Here is a 25,058-nt window from a genome sequence, read left to right on the forward strand (position 1 = left end):
CATCTGTGCAGGAACTGAAGACTGACCTTAGAGGTAGAAATAAAAGCTACAGTTGAGGTAACTGAAAAATTCCTGAAATTTACTGGAATGAAAGAAAAGGATCAACCAAACATTTGTTCTTTTTTCATGAAGTCAAAATGGAGTTCCTGAAAAAAAATGAGGCACGCAAGGTCAAGTCTTGCAGCTTGTTTGCAGGAATGGCAATCAGGGGCACTATGAATATCTAACAGTCTGTGGTTGGAGTGAGCAAGGCAGTGATCAGACAGTGCTACAGAAGTGGGACTGCTGCTGCACTTCTACAAAGCACAGGACTGCAGAGAAATGTTTTACAGAATTTAAAAAAAAAAAAAGGGAGAGAAACTGCTGAATCAATTGTAAGACAGCTGAGAATGCAGACTAAGACAAAGATTTGTGGGAAGAGAGGACTTTTTTCTTCCAGTCCCAAATTTCTGCAAGTAACATTTGTCAGTGGAGTTGGCAGGAATAACAGAGGGAGAGCAATAAGGTAAATTCTGGGAAATATTTGCACAGTGCAGGGAGTTTTCCAGGAGAACTATGGAAGATTGCAACACATATGGAAGCAAACACAGACCAAAATTGTGTCCTGTCTTTGGGAAGGGCTCAATAGTTACAAGAAGCAAAGTGATCCTAGAGAATTCTAAAGACAAGACCAAAATGTGACTGAAGATTAAAAAAACATGTTTATTCTGCATAGTGGGAGGACTCTAGCAGCTCTCTGCAATGACAAGATGAAATCACTAATACAGCAGAGAATTTTTTGGTGGGAATTGCTCATGAGATGGCCAGTGACACAACTGCACTGAATTGTGAACGTGGTGGAACCAACATCACGAGCAGATGGGACCAGTGCTCAAGTCACAAACTAGAGCTCCAGGACAGAATGTGGTTGTGTTGACTGCAAGCAGGAACAGCTCAGATCATGCAACTCTGCGGACATGTCATTCAGTTTAGTTGATTGATATAAAGGACTATTGATCCTAGAGCTGAAAGCCTGTCAAACACCAGCTCACTAAGAGACTGCAGTGGAAAACAAGGAGAACACAGCAAAGAAGATAATTTTTAGGATGCCTTTAATGGCATGGGATAACTGCCAGAAGAATATAAAGTTGGTACTACATTAGTTGTTCATACCAGTCTGAAGGAGGAAATGCTGAATCCTGTATATGAAGAACTTGTAAGTATGTAAAATTTTTGAAGATGGAAAAAAGACCTACATTAAATCAGCCTCAAGTTAGACACCCAGAAAGGAAGAAGAAAGACATTAAAAAAATAGACTCCACTAAAAAAAACAGACAACAGTGATACTTCCAGACACTTTGGATTCATACATCCAAGGCAGCCACAGATTTATTATATTATCAGAGGATACAACTGTTAACGATGCAGCAGAGTTCAAGCCCTGACTCCAGGTTTCATATAAATCAGCCTGGAAAATATAACAAGAAGTTTTCACAACTGCTCAAACCCACCAAGAGGTTTTTCTCTACAGGCCACTGCTAATCTGCAGCCTATGTGATGATTACTGGGAAAGAACCTTTCCTTTAACAGCAGTTCAAAGAACAACTTCAAGGAGTGTGGGAAAAGCATTATTAGTATAGCTGGCACCTAATACTGATAAAACATCCTCTCTCCTTAGCTCATGAAATGCCAGACCAGGAGATAACTCTGCACTGGATAGTACTTAAGCAGCCAGCGAAGAGAGCAGGATCCTGCTATTGCGGCTGGCCAACAGTCCCTTTATGGCAGATCTTCCAAGCCAGAGCGACATGAAGATATAGCACTGCTTTCTCCCCAGTCTTGCATGGGGTACCATTTTATATGCTGCCCTGAACACAGTTCTCTTCTTGCTAATACTGGTGCATACTGGTCCAATGATGCTAACAAGTTGACACTGCTATATAATGACTGGCATGGAGTTGTGGGATAAAACTCTACATTTGAATTATAATACTAAATTAATACTGCATAACCAGTAAACCCTGTGACAGCCACATTTACATGGAAGCCCTGCGCGTGGATTACTGCCATTGAAAGCTACTGCTCGGTAGTGAGGATATATGGAGAGGAGAAGCCAGACTGTAGCAAGCAGCTTCTCAGCTGCTGAAAACCACAAATCTCCATTAAGTTTATGAAAAGTAGTTCTGTGATTTTACAGGGGAGAAGGGAAGATAATTTGGGGAGGGGGGAGCAGTTCGTAGTGCCCTGTTTCTGTGTCCCCGCAGGCAGCAAGGGTGACTGATTCCTCACGGCAGTGCTGTATCTTACAAGTTTGTTTTTCCTTTTGCCTGGCACACCCCTTTGCTGTTCATCCCAGGTAAAGGGCTGGTGGCCACAGTTGAAAATGGCCCACTAAATATATTATCACGGAGGCTCTTAACTTTTTACTATCCACATATGCTTTGCTTTCTCCACTCTGACCCATGATACTCTGCATGATTTGAACTTCTCACTGGCCAACCAACTTAGTATTTTGAACCTAGCATCCTGCTCAGCTCTCCTACCGGCTGCCATCACCAGACAAAGGGTGACCCTCAGGAGCAGATGGCTCCATGGAGAGGAGAAGGGTAGGTCTGGGAGATAGCTTGAAAGGTGGAGGGGAAATGCGAAAATTGCAACAAGCTGCCTGAAAAATCTCATTGTGATGATTTTTGTTAAGTATTCACACATGCACACATGCACATGCACGACAGTATTTCACAGTGTCCATGTTAGCAAGTGCCTTTTCCCCTTGTTACATGTTCTCTCCATGAAGTTGGATTTTGCCATTAGACTCATATTTCATAGCAGTACATTTGATATCCATGAAATAAATATGTTAAAGTCACTTCAGTGACTCTGACCTCCACTGGAGCATGCTCCAGAGGCATTTACAACCAAAGTACTTTACAGGAACTTGGTTCCTCATGCTCCCAGGACAGCTGGAGGGATGCAGAACATTGCAGTGTTTTATGGACCATTTCTATTTTAGGTCCAGGTCTCCATTAGTCCTACACAGTCGAATACAGACAGATGTCACAGCGATGGCTGGTATAAACAGATGGGAATGTGTTACTTCTAGTACCAACACCATGTGATTTTTCGTCAGAAGAAGACACAAGGATGTGCTTTCTCTGTCCTGCAGACAGCTACCACGGCTATGGTGAATTGTGGCACTGAGCTTGGTATGGTCCCATCCTTCACAGTGGGTCGGGTCTGGTAGGTAGATGTGTATAATGCTAGCCAGCAAGGAGATTCAGTGCATTAAGACAAAATGTCTCCAGATGAAGACCTGAAGTGCCCTCCCAAGTCCTGCCTAATAATGCCTGGCTCTGAAGGGATTCTGCCTGGCCATTGCTCCTCCTTAGTGTCTCCAGGAATGTAAGGGATGGCAGAGAACAGTCAAGAATTGTCTGGGAAGGACAACTGAAGGGCATCATGTGCTCCTTCCACATGGCTGCCCCACAGGAATTTGCTAGTGAGTTTTCTAGACAGACAGCTCTCCTTGCAAAGCTCCCTTGTACATAAAATAGCCGGTCGGCTGTGGCTAGACATCTTGGCACAGCACCATGCTTTCCTCACCCTGGACTGCCACCAAACAGCTTCAGACATGCCTTTGGGAAAGACTGACAACTGTTCCTTGTTAAAATACAGCAGCTACAATGTGAGACGGAGATGCACCATGTGAGCAGTTCTCACTGCTGCTCCGCACTTCTACGGGACAGGGTGCACACTTGTTTTCTCTGTGTGTCCTCTGCAAGCACTTTGTGTGGTTTAGTTAACACCAACGATTTTTGTGTGCTGCTCTTTAAAAGTTGAGTCCATTTCCAGGAGCAATGCTTTTTAAATGCAAGGGTATTAAAAGCATCCCTTTGCTAGATACATGGGTTAAAACAGGCTGGATATAGGACAGACAGCTGATTATGTCCAGGCACCGCCTGCATACAACATGCCTATAGTCCACTTGCCCCTCACTCTCTCTACGTCATATTCTGCTATCTGAAAGAGATGTAGGGCAATGGCATTGTTGTCAGAGAGCATGCACTGTGGACACTGAGAACAGAATATGTTCCAGCACACACCTGCTACTGATGTTCACAGGACTATAGATGCACTTTTGGATGCAAGAACAGGGAAGTACTGTATGCAAATGAAAATATAATGCTGCACTAGAGATTTCACATGAATAGGGGCTGGAGGGAAAATTCCTCCAGTTAAGGCCCCTGCTGCTGAAGCTGTGCACCAAACATTGGGACAGAGCAAGAGCTAAGCAGAGAAGTAACTCTCACTTCTAGGGAATGGTCTGCTGCCACTCATAAGTGCTTCATCATCAGATCTGGTCCAAAAGCAGAAAATGTAGGTATTTTATAAATGGCCTCATATTTTACAAGCAGTCTAGGGAGAAGATGTCTGGCCACAGAGGTCTAGACAGCTTGGGAGTTTCATCCACAGCAGACACACTTCCTCTTGGATTCAGCTCCTGGAAAATACAGCAAACCAGCTCCCAATGAATATGCTTTCAGCACCCCATGCTGCCCCATGAAAACTAGTGGAGGACCCTACGAATGACATGGCAATGGCAGAAAAGGGCTTGTAAACACAAGTTATGATGGCCACGGCCAGGAGACATGTGGAAATATGCCACACATGGCCGGAGGTGGGTGGTGGTAGGCATGTTTAAAAGGATATGAGGTGGTGCTGAACAAGGAGAACAAGCCCGTTTCTCATTTGTATCCCCCCTGCACTTGGTTGGTGGTGGTATTTACACATACCAAAGTCCTGGTCAGTAACTAAAGTATTTATTTCAGTTATTTATAAATCCACTGATTGATCATTCAGCTTCAACCACAGCATTTTGCCTCTGGAGATCCAGGCTACTAGGTCAGAGTTTTTGCCTTTGCTGTCCCAGGCTCTCCTCGAGGCGACTGGCTGAGACTGAAGGTGCCTCAGAGCCCCCAGCACATCGTCTAACAAAGGGGCTGGGTCCCCGAAGGGCACAGAGCACATCCGCAGAGTTTGGTTACTGTGGTGAACCATCCACAACCTGGCAGCTAACACAATTCAGACTCTGAGAAACCACATGCCACAAGCTCCTCTTAGAGGACTGGGCTTACCCTGCCTTTCTGTGGTACGTGCACCAATCTGACACCTTTCTAAGCAGTCAGACATTTCCAAAGAGCTCTGACAGTCAGCTGTGGAGTCATCATTCCCTCCCACAACCCATCCGCCCTCCCCTGTCTTTCCCCCACCCCTGCAACGCCCCCCCAACCCCTCTGTGATGCTGCTCACCCCTGCACCAGCAACCCTGAATTGAGCAGGTGGTCATTTCATCTTGGCGAACAAGTGGAAACCCAACAGTTAGAAACATCTGTCAGGCCATGACAAATTGCAAAATAACAAATAAGCAAATGGGAGGAAATGTGCATATAAAAAATTTTTTCTCCTGGCATATTGTCAATAAGCTGCAATTTTTCCTTCCGCAGGGAAGAGATTTAAGTTCTTGAATGATATGATGCTTGGAGATGTAATTTCTTTTTCATAAAAAAAACCCCAACCAACCAAAAATTTCCAACCCCAAACTCACAAACTGGTGTTAACAAAACAAGGTAAAAGGACAAATCTCCCAACAATGACAACCGAAAAATAAAGGTACACGTCAGCATTTGTAATCAAAAACTACTACATACTGTACTTGGGAAGTCTTCTGGGAAAAGATCATTGGCATCTAGTGAGGACATCACTAAAAGTCTTGTGCATATGATATGTATGAGACAATGATGCCATCGGAGGGTGGATGGACGGACCCTTAGGAAACTGTCACTCACAAAACTGTTCCATGACAAGAGAAAATAAGAGATGTAAAAAGGATTGGTTTTCCCCATCCCCACCCCCCAAGTGTTACAAATTCCTTCTCATTTGTCAGAAACAGCCTCTTCTAGTCTCAGTTTATTTGTTTTTTAAAAAAAAGTCTTCAGCTTTTGAAGAAGTCCATCAATTTCTGAGATGCACTTGGTTCCACAGCACCAAAGAGCTTCAGCTCTCTCTCCCCTTTGATTTGCTAACAGGGGCTTTTGGGAATGACTGCTGGCTGCAGGACGTTCCCAGAGCTACCGTCCCACGTGAGAAAGAGAAGTGCTTCTCGTGACCTTTCTTTGCATTCATCTTCTCGAAAAAGTCTCATTGCTCCAGAGGTGTCTGGACCCAGCTGCAGCAGCCTTGTGCAAGAGGAAATAGATGAAGCTGCTCTTTTCTCTTCCTTTGGAGACTCCCATTGGTCTTGGAGCCCTTTTCAAGAATGCAATTGCTTTATTATTATTTAAAAATATTTCATAGGTTTCTTTTTCAAAATAGTTGTCTTTTTTTGTTCCCTTTTTCCATTGCTTAAATTCTAGAAGCTCTTGGCGACTTCTCATTATTGATGACAAGGCATTTCTTCCTGTTGCCATGATCCTCAGAGCAGCTGCCTGTCTCTGGTCCATGCAGAACACTCAAGAACTGGAGCTTGGACATACAGGGGCAAAGGGGAGCAGGGCCTCAAGGAAGAGGAGTAGGAGGACATGTAGCTATCAAACCTCCACAGACTGAATTTGGTTCATCTGTGCTCTCATCACCTGGATACTGTTCAGAATTTTCTTCTGGTGTCCTGCTAAAGTGACCCCAACTCGCAGAATGTCCCTTTGGGAGGAGAAGAAACAAACATCGCGTAAGTATCAGAAGACATTTTCTCACAGGAACCAGCCCATATATGAGCATGGTGTGTAGGGAGCTGAAGTCTCCACAGATTTATTCCATAAAGGCAACAAATGCATGCAAACTTGGTGAAACCTCTACTCTTTCTCTTTGACTCTTGCTCCCAATCTTTGCATTTGCTACCTACCTGTAGCATCCCCAGAGTACTGGAAGCCTTAATAGAGAGTGTGAAACCAAGTACCACAGGCTCTGCTCACTGCTGGTAACTGAATTTGCCTTAGGTTTTCTACCCCTGCAGCATTTTATTTCTTTCTTTGCATGTTTGGATTCTCTCTCTCATTTTGTGACACAGTAACCCATTTTTTCCATCCCTGGAGACATATGAACAGGATGTGCTACACCCTCATCAGTGTGAATCTCACTCCCCCTGTGCAGGTGATGGCTGTTCTTGCTACTTTTGCTTAGATCTGATGAGGCCATGAAGTGATAAACTTTTGCTAGTTATCCTCTTTGCTAATCATGGCAATCTAATTTTTGCATTCCTCCGATTTTTTATAGATATTAGGCATATGGGAAAAATAAAGGTCATGCCAAAATCATGAGTGTGACTCTGCATTGGTCCTATCTGTGATCGCTCCAGCTGAGTTTGCTACTCATGTCCCTCTTGGTGGATAAATCTCAGTCATGAATTCTTCTGATCAGGGAATGGACAGCATTCATGAGATGTGACCCATACCCGACTCTGAGGATTTTCAGTTGCCTTTTCTCCTTCCTTGAGTGTTAGGAACAGACTTTTAAGAGGAAGTGTGGCAAAACCTGTGCCTGTTTTAGAGTGGAAGTCAATGGGCAAAGAATGGTAAACAGGAGCTCCAAGGAAAGGTGGAAAAAAATTCTCTAGCACAAGCGGCACATGAGCCTGTGTTTGCTTTAGAGCTTGCTTTAGACCTTGTCTCTTTGCTCAAACAAAAGCAGCATGAAGAAGGAGAGCTGAGCATGGGGATATGCCACAGATTTACACATTCTGACTGGTGGTAACTGACTGGAGACCACCATTGGAGCATGCGTCAGCCCGTGCCCTCTGAGATCAGCATGAGAGTGAACATCCAAGCCACAGCTTTGCTGCCGCCCAGACTCCTGCTCAGCAAAGCAAGTGGAAACCTGCTAGCACACTACACAGCTCTGGCACCCAGGATGGTGTCCTTTACAGTGACTGTTTTTCTTACTGCAAGGGCTTTCCATTCCCTCCTCTGCCCCAGCCAGATGTGCTGAGCTACGGAATTTTCCTCCTTGGACAAGTTTGGCACTTTGGCTTTTGCTTTTGTTCTGATTGGGAACAAAGCCCAAAGTCTTCACTCACGTCTGTAAACCAGAATAAGACTGTGGCCCAGCACAGCCCTGTGCTTCCTAAGCTTTCTGCCCTCGGCATAGACCCTTTGGTGGCCCAGGTGTCCCAACCTGCAGACAAACCAGTGAGAAACCTTTCAAGTAGGTCAGTGGTGAAACCATGTGGATTTGGTGAACTGAAGCAGTCTTCAATAAACATTTACACTTTGCTGGCTATCCAAATTTGAAGAAAACAGTGTCTCATGGCAATTCACCTCCACTTACATGACCATCTACTTCTGCATAGACCAGCGAATATTAGAAAGTGGTTTCAAGTAATGTTGCAGCATGATTTCCCAAGGAAAAAGGACGTGGGGTGTCCTTCTCTCTATTATTATGTCCAGCCAAGCAGGTGAGAAATGTGGAAGGGAGGTTTGTCAAAACTGGTGGGGTCATGAGCTGAGGATACCCTTGTGATTGTGATGAAGGCACTCGGAGAGGACTTGGAAGATATTGTGGGGGACACGGTAAGGAACTGGGAATCGTGGCATTTAAGGGACACTGAGCATGTCCATGAAAAAACAGACTTCATTAGCTGGACTGCCTGCAGAACTGTTTGCTGTTACATATATTGCAAATACCACAACCTGGGCAGGGTTGGGTTGTGGTGCGGGTGTGATGTTCCAGTTTGGTCAAAGTTCTTCTTCCCTACCCTTCAGATTTTATGGACCCTCTTTCTGTTGTATGAACACAGCCAAAATCATCCCCAGGGCCTTGGGGTTGTACCACAGATGTACTGAAACAGTCAGAATTGCCATGTGAATTTCCTGGCAGCAAATAAGAACAAAAAGCCAGAAAAGGTCAGTTGGGCTGTTTGCGTGAACAGATTCTGATTCATTGGTAGATTTAAAGTGTGGAATTAGGCACCAAATCCAAAAACCTTCCTGGTTACCAGGCACAGAGTCATCGTAGCACTTACAGATGGCTTTAATGCTTGATGCTTTCTTAGGCAGGGTTTCTAAAGCTAACTGCAACAACCACAAATCTTTCACCAGAGGCATCAAAGCCCCAGCTAGCCCCAAGGGATTTCAAAAACCACCACGAATGGATTTCAGCTGCCTGCTTTCTCTGGAGAACTTGCTAAGATTTTGCCACTGAGGGATGTTTTTAGTGGATGCAGGACAATTCACAACAAACTTGAAACCATCTGGACTTTCAGAGGCCTTTTTAGGCAAAAATTTGTTTGTGGTGTGCTTGACTCCATCACCAATAAGCCATACATCCAAGAGGACTGTGGAGTCTAAAACTGCTCTTGAGTTGCTGAAGAATTGCCGGATGCCAGCCTGAAATGTCCATTTGTTCCATTTCGGGGTTTTGGAGACCCTTGTAGGGGTTTTCGTTTCCACAGTGGGGACATGCAGCGTGATAGCGTGGAAATGAATTCTGCAGATACGGAGCGACAGACACACACAGAGTCTGGAGACCAGACAGATCCTGAAGAACAGAGTAGTTCTGCAGAAACTGAATAGGCTAAAAGTGGGCCCACAAAGCAAAAAATTCTATAAAACTAAAACTACATCATGTGAAAATAAAAACTAATTCAATAACAACTGATTGCTGTTACACTTCTGAGACTTTTCCTTGTGCTTTGGGACTAGAAGCCTGGGCACTTACTCTACAGTCATCTGAGATACTACGTCAAAGGTGGTGAAGCCAGCACTGGCAAAGCTCTCCTTGTACTGGCTCATCTTGATGGCATCCAGCCATTCATCCACAGTGTTGAAGCTGGTATAATCTGGGATTGTGCGGTCAAGTAGGGGGAGGTTCATCCTGAAACACAGAAATGGTGAATGAGCAGAACAAACAGCGACAAGTATGTGTATTTCTGCACCCTCCATCAGCTGGAGGGACCTGGACCAGAATCATTCACAGTGCCTGCACTGCACCGTGTTAAGAAGTACCACCCAGAAAACACTCTATTCAACCGAGGAAAGGATTGTGTAGAGCATCAGAGAAGTCTTTCTGGATCAGTTTGTACAGGAGAGGTAGGAGCCATCAAAGATGATGGGATGCAGCTCTAAAATCCTGGCTGCACAAGGGGAGAAAGTACATTCTCATACCAGGGCCAGTGCTTCCCACAAGTTGATGTATCCCCACCCAGTCCAGGGAAACATCATACTGCCTGATGAGGCTTTATTTGCCTCCATTGCATGCACGACTGGACTACCAAAGCAACCACACCTATCCAGCAATCATGTGTACATGAAACCAAGATGCTCCTCTAACTGTGCAGAGTACACTGTCCAACTCAATGAGTTGTCTATGTTCACTAGATCTAACCAGTCCAAGGAGAAGGACAAGAGTGACTGTGACATCTTTTAATGCACTTCTTAGAAAGGACCAAACAACACAGGCCAAGCTGCCTCTAAAATAGCTAGCCTAGAGAGATGCAAGGATGATGACCACCGGGACACAAAGGACAGAAGATCTGCAAATAGAAGCCAAAGCACAAGAAGAAGACATAGATACGTACCCAGAGGAAAGAGGTGCCATGGCTTTCAGGCTGTTAGGATTTCGGATCATTTTATCTAAGGTGTTGACAATTTGCCCAAATTTGGGTCTGTGGTTTCGATCCTTCTGCCAACAGTCAAGCATTAGCTGGTGCAGGGCATTTGGACAATCCATAGGCGGTGGCAGCCTATAGTCCTGCTCAATAGCATTTATCACCTGCAAGGGGAGAAAGAGATATCAATAAAGTGGCAATAAAACCTATTTAATTCATAATGTTCCTTTTCTTGGATCCTGAGAGTGACTGGCATGGCCAACCATACTGCAGTGGGGCTGCTCTGCCTACACTCACTGCTGCCTATCATCTCAGCCACTGATTCTTGTAGCAACACACTACTCCCTAACTCCCAGCCCTCTGCATGTCATGTCGTCCTGTGAGGTGATGCCAGCCTTGCTCAGCCTACGTATGCAGCCTTGCTCACTACTTGTGATGAGCCATGCCCATCAGTCTCCTAATCTGGGGAAAGAGGGCATTCCCGCTACCTTGACAAGGATGTGTGAGCCCGCAGCTCCAGTCATGAGAAAGATGAGTCAGAGGGAAAGGTTCATGTTTTCGGACAGGTTCACAGCACAGCGTAACAGCTCACTGGGAGGAGAACCTCCCCATCCAGTGAAGGGTCTGCTCATGAGTTACAGACAGGGGAAGCTGCCCCTGTGTTTTCCTTCCTCCAGTAGTGCTTTCCACTCCTGCCAACAACCCAGCCCTTCCAGGCAATAGTGTCATGCCATGGGACAGGGCTGGGTGTGCTGAGCCAGCAGTAAGAGCTGGATCTCCCCAGAGTTCTGGGTACATGCAAGCTGAAGTACACAGTGGGGATGACCAAGACCTTGGTCAGCAGAGCCAGACACAGGAGAACTTTGCTACAGCATGCAGAGAGGGGTTGCAGCACACCTTGCCTAAGCCACACTGCAGCTCTGTGGGCCAATGCAAGAAGGCTTTGGCCGCTGCCTGTTTGGTCTCTCCATACTGCACCACATGACTTGGGAAAATGCCTGGTCTTGCAACGTTCAGTGAAAATAGCACATGCACAAGGGCTAGAGGATCTTCTTCAAGGGGAACCCCATCTCCCTGTCACTCTGCACCTGTAGCCCTCCATCCTCTCCTGGGTAATCCAGGAGGATGGAGCTGCACAGCTTCTTCTAGGGGCATATGTTCCTCTGACAGAGGTATGTGACAGGCAGGCTTCTCCCACCTTCTTGTCCTTATGCATCCTATGGTCATACACACAGCACAGGCAATGAAAGGCAAGCAGAAGGAGCCAGGTCACTAGGACACTAGAAACAGGCTTGTGTATGGCCAAAAAAACCAGAAATGAGGATAAAAACCAGAATTCAGGATACTGCAGTAACTGAAATCAGGGGTGGAATTTTGAAATTACCAACTCTCCACAGAGATGATAAAAAAGGGGAGGGACATTGACAGAACATCCTTCAGGAACCCAGAGGAAGCACCTTGATGTCTCTGGCTACTCTCACCATGTGATCAAGGCTGCCATGGCTTTGGCCAGCCACGCCTTGCATACTTCCAAGGACGGAAATCTGCCTGGTGGGCTACCCCAGGGCTGTATGACCCCCCTGGGGAAGGACTAGCCATACCCATACAGCAGTGTGGTGAATACATTGTTGAGCAGGAAGGCTACATAGAGAAAATTGAGGATGCTGCAGTTGGGACTGGGAGAACAGCAGGGAAGTGTTGGTAGAGAGGAGACACTGGAGGTACTGTGGCAGCAAAAGGCTGCTGCTCCAAGGGAGGGTAGGTGGCAGATCCATGACAAGCAATCCAGGGTGTGAGGTGCAGCATCTGGCAGGGTTTAAGATGAACCATGGCTTCAGGCAGAGAATGGATTGGGAGGGTGCTCCAGACACCGGTGTGCGTGGCCAAGGTCCTGGGCAGGCTGACCCAAGACAGATGGGGGATGGCACCACTGCTGCCAAAATGTGCCAGATGGAAGGAGTCCTTCCTCCCCTCTGCCCCACTGGCCGGACATGACAGTGCCCCACTAGGCCTGTGAAGGTCCGACCTGAGGCATCACTGGTGTGCTTTGTTCAGCTCTTGGCTCCTGCTCAGGGATTCTCCCAGGAGGTGCAAGCTGTCCCCTCTCCCAGCTCTCTGGATGGCAGATCTATCCAAGACAAGAGGGGAGGGGAAGTGCAGGGGGAGCAGGGCTGGGGGGGGGTCATCACGCAAGCATCAAGCACTCGTCTCCGGCATGGACTGAACGCTTTCCCGACAAGCCGCTCGCCTTGCTGCCAGCAGACACATCCAATGAGGGGGCACAGGCTGCACTCTCTGTCTCCGCTTCCCCCCAGCCTCCCCAGGCGCTCACACCCCAGGGTCAGGAGGCTAATCTGCAGCAAATATCTGCCACGCGCTCATTCGCAGGGAGGACCAGCTGCAATTAAGTGGTGACAGCTTCTGGGGCGCAATGTCCTGCGGCAGAAGAAGGGGAAGAAGAGGCTGGGGACAGGCACCGCACAGCAGGCTGTGCCGAGGAGACGGGCACGGGCTCTGCCATCCCCACCAGCTGAATCGGTGCTGCTGCAGCACAGGGGTTGCAGCAGGAGAAACCATTGAGGAAGAGGTCCAGGGGAGGGGGGGACGGCAGAGGGCTACACATATAGAGGGATGCCGTGGCAGGGAGAAGGGCAGTGGCACCTGGCTGCAAGAAATGCTTGAAACTGCAAGTGATAACAAAGCCCTAACAGGAAGGGAATTGTCCTTTCTGAGAAGGGCATACCCCTAACTCCCTTCCCTTTGGCTCAAACAATCAATGCAAAGACTTTTCTGGTATGGCAGGGGCTGGGGCAAGGCCATGAACAGCCAAAGGTGCTAAGATATCATGTATTTGCTCCAGGCATTGGGGACTCACTTGAATAAATTTCCCACCAGGCACTAGGGAGGAAATTGTCCCATTCTGAAGAAACCTGACGTGGTATGGATGGAGTTATATTGACTTGAAAAAGGTCTGATTTGCCATCGGGGCGGGAGGAGTTGCAGGAGTCAGCTGGAAGTTTGCCTCTCACTCTGTCCCTATAAGGCAGGGGTTTTTTCAGGAGCCCGCCAGATGACAGAGATGGAGGCGGCAGTTTGAAGGCTTCCAATGGACTGCCCAGAGGCAGTTCTGAAACAAGTTGGAAGCCAGGCAGATGCTGTAACATGCAGGTTTGCAAGACCCAGGCTTGCAGCACAGGGGGAGGTCAAGCCTTCTGCGCTCCAAGGGTCTACCCAGGACCTTGGTGTTAGATACTGAGGGTTCACGAAGTGAAGACCGCATGAAGAAGGGCAGCTCTTCAGAGAGACAATGTTACAAGAGACCTGGGAGCCCCACACCAAAGGGGTCTTCTGAACACACACATGCAGGCATAGCACTCTGCATGGCACTCATTGCCACCAGATGGATGGGCTTTGACCACCCAGGTATCAGGTCAAGAGAAACAGGGAGAATTGCTATGGTGAAGGTGTGTTCTGCAGCCACAGTTCATCCTTACATGGAGGCAAGGACTCACAGAAACTGCCTGGGTCCCAGGGAGCAAGCAGTGCACATAACAGTTCCACCTGAATTAGAAAAGAGTCTTAAAGTATTTAAAATTAAGTATGTTCTGAAATACCTTGTGGTTTTGGCTTCTAGCTGTGTACAAGTTGCTTGGCTTCTTACACATCACAGTCCAAGCTTGCCATGGGAGATTTATTGACCATCTAGTGGAAGATGTCCTTGACCATGGCAGCGGGGTTGGACTAGATGATCTTTAAAGGTCCCTTCCAACCCAAACCATTCTATGACTCTATAATAGATTTCCACGAAATGCCTGTGGTCTCCTGCAGATGAAGATCTCCCTGCTGCTCCAGGAGCTCTCAGGTCAGTGGCAGCATTTTTTTTTCCACCCGCTTGCTCCCTTTCCTCCTGGGCATCTGTCTATCACTGCTGAAGGTGCTGAAATTAACCCTGTCCTACTGCAGTGGGTGTTCTACAGTCCCTAACCTCTGCCACAGCAGCACAAAAGCCAAAGGGACCAGAACAAAAGCCAAGGTTATCCCCATTACTTCTTCCAAAGGTGTTGACCTTGGACACATGTCCCATGACAGAAAAGACTCTGGACATGCCACAGGCTGGGTCTAGCTGTAGCCATGCTTTGGCCTCGCAATGCTCCCAATTTCAGTGTTTCTGCTCCTTGTTTCTTAACAACTTACATCTTGATTGGTCATATCCCAATAAGGCCGCTCGCCATACGACATCACCTCCCACATGACTATTCCGTAGCTCCACACATCACTGGCCGATGTGAATTTTCGGTACTGAATTGCCTCAGGTGCTGTCCACCGTATTGGGATTTTCCCACCCTGCATGAAAAAAACAGAGCGGACAGTAACAGAAAGAGTAAGAGTGACTGAAAAAGTTGAGTGTCCAAAATATTTGCCTCCAATATGCTGCTAAAATCCTAGAAGGAAGGGACCACAGGACTATCCCTAACACTAGATCAAGGTGACTGTGACTTGTCTAGCCAAGTCCTGGAAACCTTCAAGGATGATGACCTCCCCCATTTGTCTGGTGACCTGTCCCAGGGCTGCACCACCCTACTGGGGAAGAAGCTTTTCCTGTTATTCACCTTGAAACTCCCAAGCCACAGTTTTGTCCATTGCCCCTTATTATAACATCTGACACCACTGCAAAGAGTTTGCTCTGTCTTCTTCATAACTGCCCTTCAAGTACTGCAGGTCACTTGTAGGTGTCCCCTCAGCCTCCTCTTCATCGTATTAAACAAGCCCAGCTCCTTCCACTTGCCTACTGCTATGGCAATCTTTGGCATGACAAAATGCTCATTGTGCTGATAGGGTCTTTTGTAGAAAAATGAATGGCTATGAATGTAGAAAAATTCAAACTGATCCCCTTTCAATCTCCCTCCATCCTTTTGCTGTCACCTAGCTATTTCCAGAGAAGAATAAAAGGATTTAGAACACCATCCTCTTCTGCCTTCTACATCTGTAGACTCTTTGAAGTCAGTGATCTACCATCCTCTTTAGCTGACGTCCTTGTGTGTCAGTCTGTTTGTTGATATATACATGATCCAGCAGTTTTTGATCCTGCCTGTTTCTGGAGACGGAGGCAGAGTGAACATCTTCTTTAGAATGGCATGCTGGGTCACTGGTGGGAAATGGGATGGACTGGATGGGCACTGGGGTCTTCCGTGATCCTGCTGGGCAACAGCAGCTCTGGAGAAATCAGAAGGACTCTCCACTCCCATAAAGGAATTATGCACAGTAGTGCACAAGAGTGGCGTAGACTGCATGGGACCACAGCGATCGCAATGCTCTGCTTAAGCCCTCGCAGCCTCCTGATTTTCCACCAGGGTCTTTGGACTTGAGCCATTCACAACTCAAGGGACCTTCTGAAGGGAAAATCTTCCCCTGTGCTGGAGATTAAGCAAAATTGTCTGCGTTTTGTGGCTGTGAGAAGATTAAGGAACATTATATTTTGTCACTGAATAACTACCATGTCTTATGAAGGGTCTCATAGGACTTAATAGGACTCAGACCCCATACATGCTAGAATAATGAAAAAAACATAATGTTTCTTAATCTTCTCAGAGCCACAAACCTCAGACAAAATATTTTGTTTTCCACAAGTGGGAGAGACCAAGCATTCCATACCAAACATGATGTCCTCTCCATCAGGCATACTCTTAACAGAGATCTTGACAAGCAGTGGATTTAAAAATTGGCTAAAGAAGAAGTTGTAATGTAGAAATTGGAGACTGGGTATATTTGGAGGATCCTTGTGGGAACTCACTTTAGTGAGACCTCCCACCTCTCTGGTGATCTGACCCAGAGCTTCACCACCCTCTTGGAGAAGGAGAATTTCCTAAGGTCCAGCATGAACCTCCCAAGCCATAACTTGTGGTTCTTGCCCATCCACGGACATGAGGTCTCTGGGATAATTATAATAAAACACACTCATGCATCTTGTGACGTTTGAGGATGGTACATTTTGAAGAGGAAGATAATGTTACTTCTGGTACTCTGTTATAGTGGGTGCACATATTCTATCATTATAGATAATATATGTCCTGCTACAGTGCCCTCAGTTCAAGAAGAATAAATTAGAGATGACAGAGACAAAAGCTACAGGCACAATAACAGGAATAGAAAACAGTAGTAAACACCAGAAGCTCCCATGTATTTAGCTTAACAAAGGGAAAGGTAATTGGCTGTAAGGATCATGTTGTGAAAAATAAATGTTGCTATTGTTTCTAAAAGCCACAGGATGACTGTATAAGATCAAATGGTTGATGTTTGAAGCTACACAAGTTCAGATGAGAATAAAAGCGCACATTTTTAGGTGTTTGCTAGGTATTCAACTACTGTTACGATTCACTAAGAGCTATGCCAGACATCTCATCATTGGCAGCTTCAAAAGATCTGGGAGAGATCATAGAATCATAGAATGGTTTGGGTTGGAAGGGACCTTAAAAATCATCTAGTTCCAACCCCCCTGCCATGGGCAGGGACACCTTCCACTAGACCAGGTTGCACAAAGCTCCGTCCAACCTTCCAGGGTTGGAGCATCCACAACTTCTCTGGACAACCTGTTCCAGTGCCTCACCACCCTCATGGTGAAGAATTTCTTCCTTATAGCTAATCTAAATCTACCCTCTTTCAGTTTAAAGCCATTACCCCTTGTCCTATCACTACATGCCCTTGTAAAGATATGATTTCCTACAGATCATGCCCCAGCTCTATCAACACTTATTTCCAAGAAGTCCTGTCATAGGCATTATATGTAGGCACTGATCCTGCAGCATCATTGTAGAGTGATGCTGTATGCCTTTGCAAACAATGGTATTTATGAGAACTTCCAGCTGCAATCTTACTGAAAAACAACAAAGTCTCCGAATTATCCTTTGGTCCATGTCCACATTCTGTAGCCTGAGACAGGCCATGAGACCTCAGTGGCACTTCTGTCACTGGCACCGTGGCATACCAGGGAAGCTGTTATGTGATCATGAAGCCACTTCTGGGAATGTTTCTTTCTCTAATTCAGACAGACTCTCTGGAAGATCAGTACCTAGTACCGCAGGGCTTCGCCCAGCACACATCCACACTTCAGTCTGTCATTCCTGGGGCTGAGCCCGTGACATGACATGAAAAAGGATCATGGCCTCCTGGACAGCAGGGCAGAACAATTGGACAGTGATGGTAAAAAGCCCCCCCAGATTTGTTGCCCTGGCAACAACTCTGTCAGGGCAGCATCTCAGAGGCCCCCCAGCTGGGCCACACTGGGTGGGTATAACACATCATCCCAACTAAGGGCTTTATCAGGGACATGTATATGTTTGCAGACATGTTTGGAAGAAGGCTCAGTTATCCACAGGAATGAGTATAGGGCCCATCAATGGACACTGGACAGCTGGACAGGACCTTGCAAAAGAAAATCTTCCTTGGTGCATTTCATTGGTCTTTCCCATCTGGCACCTTATTTCCATTGTTGGCACCCTGAAAAAGTGCTCCCTACATGAAGGGGGATCTCCCCCTTTCCCTCTCTCTCCCTGACTCCTTCCTTCACCACCCGTCTCTCCCACTCTGCAAGAACAGCTTTACCAGTGCACTGGTGTAAGTGGGATCAGAGGTGTCGTCCTCCAGAAAACGGGAGAGGCCGAAGTCGGACACTTTGCAGACCAGGTTGCTGTTCACCAGGATGTTGCGGGCAGCCAGGTCCCGGTGCACGTAGTTCATATCAGCCAGGTACTTCATGCCTGCCGCGATGCCCCGCAACATGCCCACCAGCTGGATCACTGTGAACTGCCCGTCGTTTTGCTTAGGGCAAGAGAGGGAAAGAGTCCATATGAGAGGAGCAAATTCACAGCCCGCCATGGTCTGACAAACAGCCAGTAGCCTCTGTCTACACTGCATGTCAAGACACCGCTATGTCACAAGTACGTAAGTTCTCTCTCAAAACAAGAGGCTGAAGAGTGGAGAGCTCACAGAGGCTGGAATTCACCCTCACACACCCTGTGGGGATCACTGCCAATGGCTGCTGTCATCCAAAGATGGCAGATCTGCCACACCTCGCACAGGAGGGTTCAGAAGGTGCACCTTATTCCTAATAAACAGGTTATCTCCCTTCAACACAGTGAATTATCCATTTCAAACTCCGACCTATAAATATTTAGACAGAGCAGCTGGAAATGAAGTCCTGCTGAGTCAGACTGTCCCTCCATGTCCACAGAGGCAGAGTTTGTAAATGCATCTGTGGGCACACATACAGGTAGGCACAGCCTTTCGTTAGCATGAGTGGACAGACACGTGTAACAGATGACAGCCTTCGTGTCACCTCCACCTCTGTTCCTGAGACACAGATCTCTGGACTATGCAGCAGCTGCCCCAGTGGCAGGGGATGCTGGGCAGTGAAGGGCACTGTTACACTGACACAGGGAAGGGAACCTTCCCCTCCAGTCCTCCTGTGGCCCAACACAATCTCTGGGGCTGCATGCTCCTGGGATCTCATACCCGCAAGAAGGAGTCCAGTGAGCCATTCTCCATGAACTCAGTAATGATCATGACTGGTGAACTCTTGGTCACCACCCCCTCCAGGTGAATGACGTTGGGGTGGTCAAACTGTCCCATGATGCTGGCTTCGCTCAAGAAGTCCCGTCTCTGCTTCTCCGTGTAACCAGACTTCAGGGTCTTGATGGCCACAAAGATCTCTCTTTTGCCAGGAAGCTTGAGATGACCACTGCACACCTCACCAAACTCCCCTGTGAACAGAGTGAAACAGGTAGGGCTTGTCAGCCTCCCAGACCTCTGCCTTTCTCCCCGAGGGAGCCTGCTTCCACGGGCTCCAGCCATGCCTGCCCTGCATGCCCCTGCGCCGACCACCCACCATCTGCTCTGTGCTTCCTCCCTCACTCCACACCAAAGACCTCCCTTCAGGTGGACTCATCGTTGGTGAGGAGGACTGGACACTATATGCACATGGGAATTCCTTGTTTCCAGCACTGGATGGACTTGCTCCTCCAGCACTGGACCACCTTGCTCCCACTAGCCCAGGCTGGGGCTAAGAGTAAGACCTTACTGACACTAGTCTTCCCAGTACAGGTAAGGCTAAATCCTCACTAAAGCCTGAAACCACAAAGGAGAGTGTGCTGCTGAGGGCCAGCCAGACATTCACAATTCACCTACCTGCCCCGATCACCTGCTCGATTTTGACACAAGAGATATCAATTTCTTTTGCAAATTCCCTGACAGCCTCATTGGGATCTTCGTAGGTGAATGGATCGATATAAATCTTCATCCCTGGAGTCACTGCATAAAGGTGAGGGAGAGAGTCAGACAGACAGATGCAAATGGAATGACTGATGGCTGGCATCGAGGAAAAGAGAAACCTATTTGTGTGAGGGTCTTTTTGACCTCAGCAAGTCACATAATCAAGGGCATGAAGCAGACACAGCAAAGCAGTTTGAGAAAGAACATGCAAAGCCATGTTGGCACAGGACTATTAAAGCTGGATTATAACGAATATTGGCCCATAAGTCATTGTTGGGGCAGTGGAGGGCTACATCATTAGCTAGCACTGCAAACTGCAACCACAGAGAACCACACATCCTCTGCAGCAGGATTCGGCTTTAGAAGATCCAGAGGAAAAGCAAGAGAAGCTTTTGCTCTCAGGAGATGGTACATAGGCATACCAATGTCACACCACACTCATCACGCTGCAACACTGCAAGAGGACCATTTGTAGAGACTGCAGCTCTGCCCCACTGGCCTGCTCTGTATGCTGCTTCCAACTCAGCACACCGTCCCATCAGAGGCATGGGAAAGTGAAGGAGGAGACCTGGGCTCAGCACTCGAGACAGAGAATGGTAAAGGTCTGCCTTGGGATGTAAACTGAGGCACACGCTGCTCTTGGTTCTCTACATAGAGATCTAAATGGGAGGCAGCTCTAGGCTACTGACACAGCCACCAAGCCAGACAGACTTCTCCATGGGGGTGTCTGTGACCCTTCCAGGGCCAGTGCAAGCAGGATGGACAGTCCAGTCTGCCCCCTGTTCTCCTGATGGGTAACGCTGCCTGAGGCTGGGTTCCCTCTTGGTAGCCTCAACATGGCCAAGACAAGCTGTAGAGGGGACACTGGGGAAGTTGCAAAAGCCAAGCTCTTCCTGCTAGGCAGACCAGATGACACAGCGATACACTTATGTGAAAGGCAACGGCCATGGGACCTGGTGAGGTTGGACTGCTGATGCCACATCGCACGCTACCTACACCGTGGGACAGCTCTTACCTGAGTCCTGCAGTTCTCCCCTTTCTGTGCTCATTTTGCTGGCCTCTGGGTGCTCCAAAATTGGGGGTATTTGGAGAGCAGAGCTCACAGCTCACTAAATAAGGAGCCCAACACAGAACCAGAGGCACGACTCCCAGCTCCATGTGCAGGATGCTGGTGGGATTCAGGGGAGTTGCTGCAATGCTTACAGGCTCCCCACGCCTGGGCAATTTGCTAACTATAAGCTGTAGCCTCTCCGCAGCAATCACTGCTGGGGAGTCGAGCAGGGACTGTGCCTTGGGCTGGTGTCTTGAGTGACGATGTGGCTAAAAGGCACCCCAGGCCCGTTATCAGTTCATCTGCATCCGGTGGCATCGAGCCTGTTCCAACAGTCATGAAGGCACAGCTATTAATGCCATCCCAGCCTGAAGCTGTCACGTTACGCACCAGACCCCAGGAGGAAGTGTGAATGTATGTTTACACATGCAGCATGGACTGACAAACAACTGAGAGTTGCATTTACATAATCTTTCTTGAAGAGTGTCATTTTTCCTGGGAAGTTATAGCAATGCAGCCAGCACGCTGCTGCTCTGGCACAGAGCTGCAGTTCAGTGTCCTGCCTTTTGGGAAATGTTTCCCAGCTAAATGCAGAAGCAATAGTGAGTCCTGTGCTGAAACACTACTGATGTTTTCCATTTTCTGAACAAGGCCCAGGTCTGGACAGGAACAAGGTGTAAAAAGAACAGAAATCCTGAAGCTGCAAGTATAACACGGGGTAAATAATAACTGAGATTCGAACAAAGCAGGATTATAGCGACAGGTCTCTAGTGAGGGAGGAGGAAGGTGTTGCAGAGGGCATGCAGCCAGGGGTTAATGAGGGGAAGGAGGATGCACTGGGGTGAGGCAGGGTGAGCAGCGAGGTCTTGAGCAGGAATGCTGGATGTAAGGGAGTGCCTTGCAGTACACAGGGGTGTTGGAAGAGGGAGGCTGCAAGAGAGGGCATTTTATGTATTATATTATATACCTATAGATATAACTGATATCTACTAGGATTCTGGGAGCACTGCGATGGGCTCCAGCAAAGGCAGCACAACATATGCGGGTTGCTGCAGAAGGACAGCACTCTGCAGGATGTGGGTAGGTTGGGAGAGGGGTCTCACTGCTGCCCACAAGCTGGGCAAAGCTCAGGAATCAGAGTAGTGTGGTGGCAGGGGCTGTACCGCAGAAGAGGGTGAGGCTTCAGGTGCACGTGGAGGGGTGTGTGTTGCATGTCACAAAGGTCTGTAGGGCATGCACAGGTGTTCACTGCACGGTTGGCACCCAACAGCACGCAGGTCTGGAGAGCACAGACTCTACAAGGCAGGGCAGGGATCTAGGTCATAGGGATGGTGGGGGATCTAGACAGCATGGAGGTCCTCGTGTCTACACATGCACACGCCTGCCCAGCTAGGTGGCCTGAGCCCTCCCCGCACACCGCAAGGAATGAGTGAACAGGAACACAAACCGAAGAGAGAGCGGACCCCCAGGCCTGGCGGGGGGCCGCGGTACGTACTGTGGCCACTGGTATAGTGCTGCAGCTTGTCAGTGTACTCGGAGTCAGCACGCTCAAAGCCACGTCTTCTGGAAAGAAAGGGAATCCTGAGCCCCAGCACAGGTCCATCGGGGCTGAGAGACACACTGCAGGGGCATCTCTTTTCCCCCTTCACCTTCCTGTCTCCATCCTCCCCTACCCCTGCCATGGTCCATCTCTGGTCGCCAGCCCCTTGCACAGCCCCAGCCCCGGGTAGCGCGCTCAAACTGACCTACCTGTTGCACACAATAATGATGACGACTACAGCAATGAGGAACACCAGTCCTGCCGCGGAGGAGCCAATGATGAGCGGCAGCTTCTCCTGGACACTGGTCTGGTATTCGGCTGGCACATAAGGAAGAGGGAATGGGTTACTGCAGCACAGGATGGGTCTATGCTAACAAGTTTATCAAGGTCAGAGCATAGCCCTGAGCACTGCCCACATTTGCATGGCTATTGCTAATGGGCTTCCTGGCACAGTTTTGGTCCAGGACAGTTAGTGCTGTCCCAGGCATGGCTCAGGTTGGCTATGGCAGGGGATGCACCTCAGTAGGATGGAACTATCCCTTTAGGGTGGGAAAGTTTAGTCCCATGGATGCATTCATGCATGCTGTGCCTTGCTCCTTGGCCTCAGGGACAGAAAACTGGCTTGGCCTGTTTCATTTAGCAGCACAAATTTAGAAAATAGAGGCCCAGGTCTGCATTTGTCATCAACAGCTGTGCACATGAAAATCACAAATCTTGTTTCCTCTAAACCCAACTGAGTGAACACGTCCCCATGCCAGAAAAGCTTGACAGAAATTGGCCTAGATAATGTGATTCCTTACATGGACCACCAAGTGCCCATGCCTCTCTCCAGGTCTTGCCAGGTTGAAAAAATGTGTGTGACTTGCCAATGCACCCTTGAAAGGACTAATAGCAAGGGGACGAGCACTGCTGCCAGTGCATCTCCATCTTGTTCAAGTCTCTGTATACGCTGTGTCACCTTTATGCAGAGGCAGCTGAAGACTCACCTTCAGTCATGGTCTGGAAATACATCTTGCCGCTATACCGGCCATACCCGGCCACGGTACGCGCCCGCACCTGGAAGACGTAGATGGTGCCAGCTTTGAGGTTTTGCACTGCCACAGTGTTGGTGGGGCTCTTCACTGTTGTCGAATTTAACTCGCTTAGATCCTGCCAAGAAAATACAAATCTCTCATCAGAAAAATGAGTCCAGAATCAGGCGCTGTATTTCTAGAGGGAGGAAGCACAGGAGACCAGGGTAGTGTGGGTGGAGAGATCACCATGGGGAGACCATGGGCCTGAACAAACAGGTCATTCCTTCGAGCCTGCCTCCCAGCAGTGAGACACAGAAGCAGGAATGGGAGTACGGGTATCCCTAGGCTACCCACCACCTCTGAGGAAAGGCTCTGATGAAGGTGTTAGCTAGAAACCTTAGGTCGCTTCTCCAAGCTGTGATCTCAAGGGGGATGGGAACTGCTTCCCTCTTCTGTGCCCACATTCTCTCAGCACTGTCATTCTTCCTCACCCCCTCCTCCTGTGCCTGATCCAGCCTCAGCACCCTCTCCATTTGCTCTTCCTCGTCTCCCTTTGCCTGTGCTGGAGGTAAAGCCCACCTGAACAGAGGGGTTTAGACCTCGGGAGAAGTACTGCTACCATCCTCCTGCCCAGGGCCTGCTTCCCGAGGGACCATGGCTAGGTTCTCAAAGCTGGGAAACTGAAGAGCATATTTAATAGTGACAATGAGACTACTTCCAAATTTCTGTCCCACCCCTTCTGTGCAGTTTTTCTAGCTGAGGACTTGAGCAGTCATATCATAATGGTACAGATGGTATTGAACTTGTGTAGGTGATGGATCCATCACTGCCCTTAGTAATTATGCCCTTAGCTGAGCATCCAAAAGCACTAGTGGATGGGCCAGGATCTCCTTGTGCTAGCCACTGTACAAGAGGACAGACAGTCCCTGTCCCTGCCCCTGCCGGGGACATGGAGAAACAGGTCAACAGAGGAGGATGAACGATGCTACTGAATGTGGTGCTTCCTATGATCAGGGCAAGGTGGCCAGATGCCTGGCAGCCATGAAGTCCTGAAAGTCACTGCACAGCAGCAATATATGCAAACAGCACAACGTTTCTGGAAAACAGAAAAATCTTAGGAAAGCCAAGCTGTGAGTATGAGCCCCCATAAAAGGAGATACAGGCACCGATTTTTGAATCAAATTTCTGTAGCTATGTTGAAAGTGCTCATCCTTTCTGGTAACACCTCCGATATGGCAGGTCAGGCTGCCTTGGCAGGTTCACTGGTTGGAACAGATCAGCAGCTGACAGCTCAAAATCTGAGCTGGCAAGTTTACAAGCGAGTCCCTGAGATCTGCTAACTTCAAGTCACTGCAAAGGGCTCAGCAAGCCCAAGAACTCCCACCCCACACAGACTCACCAGAGAGGTGAGATAACCTCATGAGAAGTAGGCAAGGACTGGCAGAAAGAAGAAGTCAGACGCATAGTTTGTGCAATCCCATCAAGTGGGACTGAGGATGTGATCAAGGGACTAGGCTTTTGTCTCAGCTGTAAAACTCCACTGGAGGTGCATGGAGGGATTGCTTCTCCTACCGTGCTGCCATGACATCAGAGTGAAACTCCCAGCGAGGAGCGAAG

General features: G+C 48.1%; 1 protein-coding gene across 4 annotated transcripts in view; it reads right to left on the bottom strand.

Annotated features, from left to right (window-relative positions):
- Nucleotides 1–5,337: 5,337 nt before the first annotated feature.
- Nucleotides 5,338–25,058, bottom strand: part of EPHB2 (EPH receptor B2) — a 130,908-nt gene continuing 111,187 nt past the window's right edge. Inside the window, exons 7-16 of one of the 4 annotated variants that reach the window (XM_059830000.1) lie at nt 23,415–23,577; nt 22,638–22,746; nt 22,384–22,451; nt 19,754–19,876; nt 19,082–19,329; nt 18,173–18,388; nt 14,768–14,917; nt 10,544–10,737; nt 9,685–9,840; nt 5,338–6,672 (exon numbers count right to left, since the gene is read on the bottom strand). In XM_059830000.1, the coding sequence (XP_059685983.1) occupies nt 6,564–6,672; nt 9,685–9,840; nt 10,544–10,737; nt 14,768–14,917; nt 18,173–18,388; nt 19,082–19,329; nt 19,754–19,876; nt 22,384–22,451; nt 22,638–22,746; nt 23,415–23,577 (1,536 nt within the window). In that variant the 3' untranslated portion in view covers nt 5,338–6,563. Of the gene's footprint in view, nt 6,673–9,684; nt 9,841–10,543; nt 10,738–14,767; nt 14,918–18,172; nt 18,389–19,081; nt 19,330–19,753; nt 19,877–22,335; nt 22,452–22,637; nt 22,747–23,394; nt 23,578–25,058 lie in introns of all 4 variants that reach the window. The other 3 variants (XM_059829999.1, XM_059830001.1, XM_059830002.1) reach the window with 3 other exon arrangements.

This window comes from Gavia stellata, chromosome 27 (genome assembly GCF_030936135.1).
Source record: "Gavia stellata isolate bGavSte3 chromosome 27, bGavSte3.hap2, whole genome shotgun sequence".
NCBI lineage: Eukaryota > Metazoa > Chordata > Aves > Gaviiformes > Gaviidae > Gavia > Gavia stellata.